This window comes from Macaca thibetana, chromosome 9 (genome assembly GCF_024542745.1).
Source record: "Macaca thibetana thibetana isolate TM-01 chromosome 9, ASM2454274v1, whole genome shotgun sequence".
In the NCBI taxonomy this organism is placed as follows: Eukaryota; Metazoa; Chordata; class Mammalia; order Primates; family Cercopithecidae; genus Macaca; species Macaca thibetana.
The window spans coordinates 113,347,902-113,359,009 of NC_065586.1; the positions used below are offsets into that span (position 1 = coordinate 113,347,902).

General features: G+C 42.8%; 2 protein-coding genes across 2 annotated transcripts in view; one reads left to right on the forward strand and one right to left on the reverse strand.

The window, feature by feature from the left end:
- The window catches only part of SHTN1 (shootin 1), a 905,549-nt gene that overhangs the window by 368,767 nt on the left and 525,674 nt on the right, over positions 1–11,108 (reverse strand). The gene's annotated exons all lie outside the window — the stretch shown is intronic.
- The window catches only part of SLC18A2 (solute carrier family 18 member A2), a 38,938-nt gene that overhangs the window by 25,386 nt on the left and 2,444 nt on the right, over positions 1–11,108 (forward strand). Inside the window, exons 11-15 of the mRNA XM_050804016.1 lie at positions 960–1,038; positions 1,211–1,262; positions 1,911–1,974; positions 4,193–4,312; positions 4,453–4,586. Coding sequence (XP_050659973.1) covers positions 960–1,038; positions 1,211–1,262; positions 1,911–1,974; positions 4,193–4,312; positions 4,453–4,586 — 449 coding nt within the window. The remainder of the gene's footprint in view (positions 1–959; positions 1,039–1,210; positions 1,263–1,910; positions 1,975–4,192; positions 4,313–4,452; positions 4,587–11,108) is intronic.

The window sequence follows — 11,108 nt, forward strand, 5'->3', positions numbered from 1 at the left end:
CATCAGAACCTGGGGGATGCAGGTGCCCTCTATGGGGAGAGCATTAAAACTTGGATAGGAGGCCAGGCGTGGAGGCTCATGCCTGTAATCCCAGCACTTTGGGAGGCTGAGGCTGGTGGATCACCTGAGGTCAGGAGTTTGAGACCAGCCTGGCCAACATGTTGAAACTCAGTCTCTACTAAAAATACAAAAATTAACCAGGCATGGTGGTGCGTACCTGTCATCCCAGCTACTCGGGAGGCTGAGGCAGGAGAGTCACTTGAACCTGGGAGGCAGAGGTTGCCAAGATCGTGCCACTACACTCCAGCCTGAGCGACAGAGCGAGACTCCGTCTCAAAAAAAAAAAGTCTGACTTAACCACAAAAAATGACCAGGTAGACATTTATGTTTCTGACATAGAAAAATGTTTGTAAAGCTAAGTGAAACAAGCAGGATAGAGTATAATCCCTTTTTTTAAAAAAAATCAAAACACACATAAATATGTTTGTATATGTAAATAAACTGACAGGGGAAAATGACTGTGGTGATTAGCTGAGTAATGGATGGGGTTTGGGGTAATTTTAACTTTTTTCTTTTTGCTTATCTCATGGTTCCCTAATTCTTTCAATAACTGCGTCTTACTTCTGTCGGATGAAATCACACATAAGGTTGCAGGTGCTGAGCTCCCAGGCAGGAGCTGTTCGTATCGGCCCACATGTGAAGCCAGAGATGGAGGCAAGATGAAGGAGTTGATAGAGAAAGGACTTTCATTTCTGGAGTGTCTCAGCAGCTTTGTGTGGAGGAGAAGCCACGTGGGTCGAGACCGGATCCGGCAGGCGCCGGATATTAGCTGCTGGGGTGTGGGCCCCGGAGCTTCATTTCATCTGCTCTAATCAACGTTGTGGTGTCTACAGTTATTAGTTTTTCTAACATATGACTGATATCAGCACTGATAAGCTCTCCTTTTCATAAATTTACAGGCGTTGCTTTCTTGCCAGCTAGTATCTCTTATCTCATTGGAACCAATATTTTTGGGATACTTGCACACAAAATGGGGAGGTAAGATGATATGAAAACAACACTCATTCTGTTATAATAATGTAGTTCTTTCCAAAAATTCTAAGTTGTTTCTGCCTTCGCTGTTACAAGTAATTGTTTTGATTTCCACTGAAAATTTGGACTGGAAAAAAATCAAATGATCATTTCTTGATGGTGCTTTTTCTTTTGATAGGTGGCTTTGTGCTCTTCTAGGAATGATAATTGTGGGAGTCAGCATTTTATGTGTGAGTAAAAGATGGCATTCGACAAGTGGGAACAATCCGTGAATAAAACTTGGGCTTTAGGCAGGAATCACCAAGAAACATTTTATGTTTGAGTTTGTTGATATTTTATTATAGCTTTCATTTTATTCTAATTTTGTATCATCTTAAAAATGTTTGGACAAGACTTTCCAAGGAGTGTATTTTCATTTTATGTCAGAAATTATTTAAAATGTTTTATTTTACATTTTATGTTTAACTTTCCCCTGCATCATCTTCAGCTTGACAGTGTCTTAAACACTTCAGGGCAACCAACCTGAAACAATAGCAAAAAAAAGATGTTTTTCTAGAATAAAATCTCTTCCACCAATAGCCAATATCAGTCCCTCATGAGGCCTACTTGTTCTTGTCAAAACTTGAGGGTGGAGTAGGCTGATCATTCACATATACCGGTGACAAGTTTTTCATGGTGGCCATAAAACTTGTCTCAAGCTTTGACTTTTAAAGATTTGGAGGGTCCGGTTCTTCACAAACCCCACCCCTCTTCCTCCTCTTTTCTTCAGAAGGGAACAGGCGTACTATGCCCAGAGAAAATTCAAGTTCAGGACTTTCTGAGATGATTTAGAGTTGGAACTCTTGTTATTTTAGCGTAACATTTATTTTCTCTTACAGATTCCATTTGCGAAAAACATTTATGGACTCATAGCTCCGAACTTTGGAGTTGGTTTTGCAATTGGTAAGTCACACGAACCTTGTGCCTACATTGAAAACCGCTTTTCCACTGGGAAGGGTTCTTCTTCCTCTGGTAGACTGTAGCTCCTCAACCTAAATTTCTAGAATCTTGGAAGGAGGCTGCAGGCAGCTTAGCTAAATTACAGCCTGTTGATTCTCCGTGTAAAGACATCTGCTTCTACGCACTGGTCATTTATTTCCTGAAAACCAGTATTTTTTAAAAGCTGATATTACAGAAGGAAACTGATGCTCCACTGCTGGGGCTGGGCAAACAAGTGAATCCCTTGCACAGAGCTCATTTGTGTGGACTCCTCCCTATGAGCAGGTCTTCTCATGAGACTGGGGGCAAAGGCTTCATATATATAATTTGAAGAGGTTTTAGTACAGACAAGTAGCAGACTAATGTGTTGATGACCACCTGTGCTGCAGGAATTTCCATAGGCAAGGAGATGGGCTTTTGTAATGTTAAGAACGGTAATATGTTAGGAAAAACCTTGTCACTATTTTGAGTGAATGGTATACTTTTATCTCTTATTTATAATATACCAATTGATCATGATAAAAGTAAGTGCTCAGTCCACTCCTGTAGAGGCAGGAATGTAACCTTTGAGTGGTACAGTGGCACAGCACAGCTTTCACTGAGGACAGATGGTAGAAGGCTGCCGAGGCTGGGGTAGAACCCAGTATGGTACTCCAGGTCCTTCTCAGGTGACTGTTTGCCTGTCTTCTGCCTTGCCTCCCCTTGTCCTCCACTGTCTGGATGGCCCATCTTTTTGGGGAGGGTGCCTAGTCCTTTGGCAGCTCCCCTTGCCATTCTGCAGGCCTGGCAGAATGGGCCCCTGGCCTGCGTCTTTTGGTGCTTTCCTGCTTTGCTGTTTTCTGGTTCACTTGTCCCTCGCCACTAAGCACACCTGCATGCCTGACCCACCTCCTGCCGGTCACACCTGGGCCACATACTTAGACTGTGGGTGTTTCTAAGGTGGAGAATAATAGGGGGGACCAGAACGCCCCAGAAGTCCAAGGAGTCTGAGAGATCATCTGGCACTGATCAGAAGTTATATGTGTGTATGTGTGTTTATGTGGGGCTGTATGTGTATATGTGTGTGTATGCATGTGTGTCTGTGTCTGTGTTGTATGAGTGTGTATGTGTGTGTTGTGTATGTGTGTGAACTGAAAGAAGCTAAAACACACATACACACACATACAACACACACATACACATTCATACAACACACACACACTGACACAGTCATACACACATACATACAACCCCACATAAACATACACATACACACAAATATACATGCACACATAGGCATGCATACATACACACACACAGATACACATACACCCACCCACATACACATACACACACACCTACATGCATACATACACATACACACAGACACACATACACAAATACAAGTACATACACACATACACACATACACATACATACACAGATACATATATACACATAAACACATACACATAGACATGCAAACACATACATACATACATATATACATATACATACATACACATAAATACACACACACACACACACACATACACACAGACATATACCCTAGCAACAATCACGACCAGCATTAGAAGCTCATCTCTTGAATAGTAGGGAGCAGGTAGTGTAAAGAGGGTGTGTGTTCAGAGTTCCTGGCTCACACTCCCCAGGATCAGTGAGTGTGGTCAAGCCTCACCTGTCTGAATATTGGTTTCCTCATCTGTAAAATGGGGATGCTCATGATTGGCTGCTGTGAGCCAGTGTCTGTGAACACACTGGCAGGGACTCAGAGGTTGGTGCCCTCCCCTCCACATGTGTCAGTGGCAGGCAGATGAGGAAAATTTCTTTCATTGAAATGGTGCTTGCTGCTTCCTAATATGTACAAGTGCTGGGGATATGGGTGAACAAAACCAACAGAAGAGTTAGGCATTTAGCAAAGAATTGAAGAATGAATGACAATTGAGATGACGCTGTGAGAGAACATCTGTGTGCGAGGGGAACCTGACCTCCTCTGGGGGGTCAGAAAAGGCTTCCTTTGTTCTTTCTACTCAAAGATTAGTATCACCCCAAGACTTGCAGGTGGCGATGACAGAAGGGGAAGAGCTGGCAGGGTTGTGAGTTTAAGGCACAGTTCCTGATATTCAGCCCATTTCGGGTTTACATCTGTTTGCTATACACTGTGTTCCCTGACTGTCCTCAGGAATGGTGGATTCGTCAATGATGCCCATCATGGGCTACCTCGTCGACCTGCGGCACGTGTCCGTCTATGGGAGTGTGTATGCCATTGCAGATGTGGCATTTTGTATGGGGTATGCTATAGGTAAGGACATTGACTTTTCATAACAACCTTTTCCCTCAATACACAACGGATAATGTCTACTAAAATTATTTAAATCTTTGCATCTTTCAGTCTACAAGACATTTGGAAAGAACTTTATCTAATTCTCTGTTTTCTGAAAGGTCCTTCTGCTGGTGGTGCTATTGCAAAGGCAATTGGATTTCCATGGCTCATGACAATTATTGGGATCATTGATATTCTTTTTGCCCCTCTCTGCTTTTTTCTTCGAAGTCCACCTGCCAAAGAAGAAAAAATGGTAAGAAAAATGTAGGATGCAGTGAGCATTTCTTGGTAATTTTAGCATGGCTTTCCTGATAGCTTCCTCGTGGTTTCATTCTAAAGCCTCCAAACAAAAATGGTGAGAATTCCTTTTTAGTTTGTACCACATAGAGCAGTTACTTCTTTTATTTTGTTATTACTGTGAGAGTTATTTCTTTCAAGCTTATGTTTATAAACTGGGAGAATGAAATTATTTTTGTACATAGATGAGCATCAGTGTTGCTCTTTTGTTGACCAAGCATAAACCTAGAATCATTCAATTTGATTTTCTATGGTTCTTGAACATCTTGGACACAATCTTTCTGCCTCCTGTACTCATGCCCAGGGTTAGCCATTTGTGGTGCTGTTGCTTTTCTCATAACCCTTACAGCATTCAGTAATAGTTGCTGTCTTGTCTTTACTGTATGTAGGATTTTGGAGATGATTTTACGATTTTTATGGAAAAATCATTGTGTGTGCACTTTGGGGTATATGTGAACACACAGAACCATTTAATTTATAACTTTTATGACCAAAATTACAGCCATAGGCAAGATGTAGAGTATAAAGCATCCCTCTTTTGAAAAAGTTCAAATTAATTGATTCAAAATTTGAATTTTGAAATGCGTGAGTCATTTTAACCTTTCTAAGGTATTTACCTTACCCAGCAAGGAGAAGCTCAGTGTTTCTGATCATCTTTCTTATCTGGCGTTGCCAGTTTTTAAAACAGCAAATGCTGATAGGTACTTGTCCAGGGGAAAGGAGAGTGTCTTGGATTAAGGATGAATGAGGTGAACAAGAGGACATGCATTTTTGTGTTTGTGAATAGATGTGAGGTTTGTTTGTAATGTTCTCTTGGAAGTACATCAGAAAGTCTTTCTGACAGTGGAACTGAATGCATCTTAATGCTTTGGCATTTCCTGAACTGCCCTTTGATGGTTTTCCCCAAAAGGAGATTTAAAGACAAACCTTAAAATAAGGTTATGTGCAGCCTGTGTTTGTCTTGGGTGTTTTTTTACATTCGTTAATTCATTCCACATATTTTAAAGTATATCAAGCACTGGGCACTGGCCTTGTGCCCTTTATTTTAAATAGGATTTAACTAGACACTTTTGAGTAATGCGTGGCCCATCTGACTCATGGAAAAGGTATGGAAGGTGCTGTGGAAATAACTCAGGAGCCATCCCCTTGTCCTTCCTTCCGCTTGCTTAGATGCTTCCCCAGCTCTGAAAGCCACATCACTTTCTCAGACCTGTCTTAGAAAACACCTGCTTTCCAGCTTGGGTGTGTAAATTCTAGATGCATCTTTGCTTGGCTGACCCTAGCACAATACCTTGCTCAAATGGAGTCAGAAAATTCTCAGCACAACTGCAAACTGCCATTCTGTTGCCACGGTATCAGTTTAAGGTTGAATGGAGGTTACGCTCAATGTTTTTGACCAAAAAAAAAGTAGATATGTGTGTGTATGTGTGTGTGCGTGCGTGTATAAAATCACCTACAAATCCTACTGTAGCCCAGGAGACTGAAGACTCCTGGGAGATAGTTAGGGCTAGCGTGGACCTGGGAGCCAAACTGGCCCCACCATGTAGAGGCTTATGAGTCTTGGTTTCCTTCTCTGTTGCATGGAAAAATGATAACGTCTACCTCATAGGATTGTGAGGATTAAATGGAAGAATCCCAACAGAGTGATTGGCCCTGTGGCTCAAAAAGTGTGTTCCTATTTCCAATATCACCCAAATCTTTCCTGCTTATCTGACTCTCTGGCTTCCCCTGTCAGTCCAGCAATACCTGAATTTTCTCTCTTTTTCCTCCTCTGTGATGTGAGAGTTTCCTTTTGCTATACAGACCCCAAAACAGATGAATGGGCTCCCCTTTTCAAGCCTGCCAACATCAGTGGCTGTTGTGATGTCTGTTTGCGAACGGCAGCCTGATGGCTTATCTGTGGCCTTGGGAAATGAATGAGGTCAGAGGACGAGCAGGGAAGGTGCTTGCCCAGCCACTGTGTTCCGCAGAAGGACTAGCAGAAGGCAGGCCTCAATACCCCTCCTCTTTCCCAATTTAAACGAATACTTTAGTTCATTTTTTAAAAAAATGCTGAAGGAAGTGGAAGAGACGGTCCTGAAAGGCAAAACAGTAAGAATTATAGGTTTCCAGAAAGCCACTTTCACTGCAAGATGTTACAATCCTTAATAAGCACCTAGCAAGATAAATCATTAAAAACTTGAGAAGGCTTGCGTCTCGCTGCCCATCAATGATGCCCGTAATTGAAGGCATCACGTCGGATGCCATTCGACTGGCCTAATGGTGACATTTGAGAGTGGTGACTAGCAGCTGCTGCCTACTCATTGTGTAAGCAGAGCAGGAAGCCAGCGGTGGCGGCCGACAGCACCTAATGATAAGGGGGCATGCAGGCAGGACAGCAGTGTGTGAGGGAGGCGGAAGAATCAATGACCATGCAGTTGAGAAACCCCAGAGCAGACAAGTGCTGGCATTCAGGATGAGCAGTTGCCAAATGCTGGGGGATGTGAGGGCCAGAAGGCATATGACCCTTAGCAAATCATTCTTCCATTAGACAGCATCCTTATAACAAGGTGTTTGGACTTAAGCTGTTTTATATTGTAAGGTATAATGCTGTTTTAATGGATCACCAGGGATAGAATCGTGAACTAGTTTATGAGCATGTGAGTTTGTCTTCCATTTGGTTTACTAGATTTCCATTTTTTATAATCAGCATTATCAGTATAGGTGGAGAAAAAAACCTGTTACTCAAGTCCCTCTGCATACAGGAAATATCAACATTACCATTTGAGGAAAATTGTGTTATAAGACAGTTACATGGTAGCGCTTCACTCTCAAAGTTCCCAGTTGAGAAGAGCTGTGTTGTGGATTTTTTTTTTTTCCAGGTTGAAGAATTATTTTTAAAGACAAGGCACGCTTCTTAATTTTACTCTTGAAGTTTCTAATTGTTGCTAAGACAAGAAATTAGGTGGTTTGAGGAGTGCAGCTTTCTTTTCCTGGATGGCTCTGATAGTTGTTCCATAAAGCCCTTCCAGCAACAGCTCTGTTTTCTGGATGCCATGGGTGGGGCAAGGATGGGGTAGCCGGAGGCTGCTGAGATAGACCACATTCTGCATGTTATAAGTTGTTTATAGAATTTGGCCCTTTGCAGGCATTTAAATAGTGGGTGCAAAACCATCATTGCTTTTCTAGTTATGTTAAAGAGAATAAAACTTGCCTACTCAGAAGGCCCGGTACCTATCAAAATCTCAAAGACTGGCACTCTTTTAATGCTTTTATGGGTTCACTACCCCAGCTTTGTATTACTTTTACTTTTCATTTGGTCCACCATGTTTGTTTGTTTGTTTGTTTTTACCACTTAGGAGATCCTAACTCATGAAAGGGGCATTTGGAGGGGCTGGGGCTCACCTCTCAGTAAGTGGGCTTTGTTCTGAATTCAAATGCCAATCCCCTCCTATTGATTTTCTCTTCGGTTGCGAGTCAAACACACCTTCCTCACCACAGCAGTGTGTGGAGAGCAGGTTTAATTTACCTGCCTGCATTGCGGCCACCCTGCTTGTTCCCCGGGCACCTGACTGACCCGCTTGATGCTGTTCATGCCTTTCTTCATGGCACTTTTGAAACATTACATGCCACCTGGCTTATTTGTGTATACTTTTTTTTAAAAGTACAATTATTGCACAATAAATCTTTCAAGAGAGGTTTGGAAGCCAGCGAGCTAGGTTTTAAAGGCTACAGAACGTTTAAAGGAAGAAAACTTTACCTGAAACAGGCTGTTAATATGGTTTGGGTGAATTGACAAATGCTGGTCAGTTAAGTCTGCATGATGCCAAATAATTGGTCTGACTGAACTGCTTTTCCTGCAGTGCAGTTTTTTTGTTGTGTTCATATCATGTGCCCAGTCCTAGGTTCCGGGGTCCTTAAAATGACATATTTATACATTCAGGTCTAATGTGGATGAGACAAGAGATGGAAGGCAATTAGGAATAAGGTAGTGATGACCATTCTTTATAAGGTGACCTGCCTGCCTGGGGGCCATGCAAGGATCGAGGCCCCATGCCCTGCATTCCAGTTGGGTGTCCCAACTGGTATCTCACGGTGCCTCCTCAGCAGACGTCTGTGGTGGCCAGGGTGGCTTGCTTAGTGTCCTGCTTGGTAAATAACTCATGTTTTACTCATTGCCACCTCCCTTGCTGTCCAAATCTTTTCCATCTTTCAAAGTTTACCTCAACTCCCGCCTCTACAGGATAGCTTTCCCTGGGCACTGAATCAGAAGTGAGCACTCCACCTGGGACCCTGGAGTCCCTGTTCTTGCCCGTGCAGGGAGGTAACTAAGATGCTGGGATAGGACCTTAAGGGCACTGACATGCAACACCTCATAGGTGTTCCGTCAGCTGCTGTCAGCCAGATGACAGTGCTATAGTCTTAGATAATGCCATGTAACTAGGGCAGTGTTTCTCAAAGTTTGTTGACACCATTGTCACGAGAGGACCATTGTCAAATTTCATGTTTTAACCTGCTCCATCTCTCTACCCCTACATTTCCTCGAGAATCATTAATCTTGGGGTGATGAGACATCTATTGTTAGGGGGGTTAAACCTTTGTGTTACGTGGGGAGAACGGTCCTGGTGTACCAAGTCTAGTGCCGCCATTATTTTAAAAATTGAGCTCTTTATTGAATACAAGTATCAATTCACTTGGCAAGCAGCATAAAAAGAAACAGTTAAGTTAGAAGCTGACAGGTTGAGCTGGCAGCCTAACTTAGAGGGTCAAGGAAGTCCTTATCTTCACATGTTACACAGATCACTGGAGAATGTCTGGGAAATGATAAATGGGTTAAGCACTGAGTGGAGTCTTATCTGGGGACAAGAGCTGGGAGTAATAGCTAACAGACAAGATGGGTTGCAATAGGCCAACATCAGATACATTTTTATCTATTTAGATTTGCAAACTGCAAAAAGAAAATATTGGGGGAGTAGTTCACATGGAGAGAAACTCAAGACATACCTGATAATTCATTTTAGTTGCACATGACGCCCCCTTGCTGTCCTCTGTGCTCGTCTAACTACCATGGAGTGCTGCGACTCCCGTCTGCCCCATCCTAGCTGTACACCCCTCGGTCAAATTCTTTCACTGCTCCGTGCCTGTTTTCTCACCTCCCACAGAGGGTTATTGTGATGCATTTTCTCTAAAATGCTTAGCATGCTCTTGGCATGATAAATGCCAGCTGTGTTATCAAATATAAGCAAATACTTATTTGACAATCTGGTTTGAAAGCAGAGCAGCACGTTTTTGTCACAGTTTTTAAATTTTCAGTAACAGTAAAGGAGGGCATGAGAGTTTCATGCTCATAAGAAGAGGATTTTTAAAAAATCATATATTTAAGCTAGAGGACAGCTAGGATTGGGGAGAGGTGGTCTGAAAATCACATGTGTGAAAAAAGAATAGCTCTAGCATGTTTTGCCTGAGAAAAAATCTAACGGGCCATGATAATATGGTCTTAAAAGACTGGGGGCCAGGCATGGTCACTTGCACCTGTAATCCTACCACTTTGGGAAGTTGAGGCAGGAAGATCACTTGAGCCCAGGAGTTTGAGCAACCTGGGCAATATAGTGAGATCTCATCCCTACCAAAAAAAAAAAAAAAAAAAAAAAATTGAAAATTAGCCAGGCTTGGTGGCATATGCATGTAGTCACAGCTACTCAGGAGTCTGAGGTGGAAAGATGGCTTGAGTCCGGGAAGCAGCAGTGAGCTGAGATTGCACCAGTGCACTATGGCATGAGTGAGACTCTGTCTCAAAACAACAACAAAAGATTGTAAGGGCAGCCTGTGAACATATCAGAACTGGCCGGGTGCAGTGGCTCATGTCTGTAGTCCCAGCACTTTGGGAGGCTGAGGAGGGGGATCACTTGAAGTCAGGAGTCTAAGACCAGCCTGGCCAACATGGTGAAACCCTGTCTCTACTAGAAATACAAAAAAAGTAGCTGGGCGTGATGGTGCACACCTGTAATATCAGCTACTTAGGAGGCTGAGGTGGGAGGATTGCTTGAACCCAGGAGGTGGAGGTTGCAGTGAGCCAAGATCATAACACCACGATCCAGCCTGGCTGATGAAGCAAGACTTCGTTTCAAACAAAAAAAGAAAAAAAAGAAAAAGATAACAGAACCAGATTCATGAATGCAAACAATGGAAACGGGTTGTAGTCCAGACTTAGGTACATTTCTCACACGTGAGGGCTTCTTTCATTAAGGAGAGAGCAAATCTTTTCAAGGTGTGTTGCCACAATGATGTCTGTAAACAGAAGTTGGACTGGGTGACCTCCAGGATCCCCATTCCCCAATTCCAAGATTCTAAGTATAACAAACCTAACCTGCCTATCCCTTGCTTCATGGAGTATAAGTTCCCACAGTGGACTTATGGCCCCTGACAGATATAATGAAAATACTGCAGGGACCACTTCTGCTGTCTCCAATTGCCTGGAATTTTTAGAGTGTAGAACTAC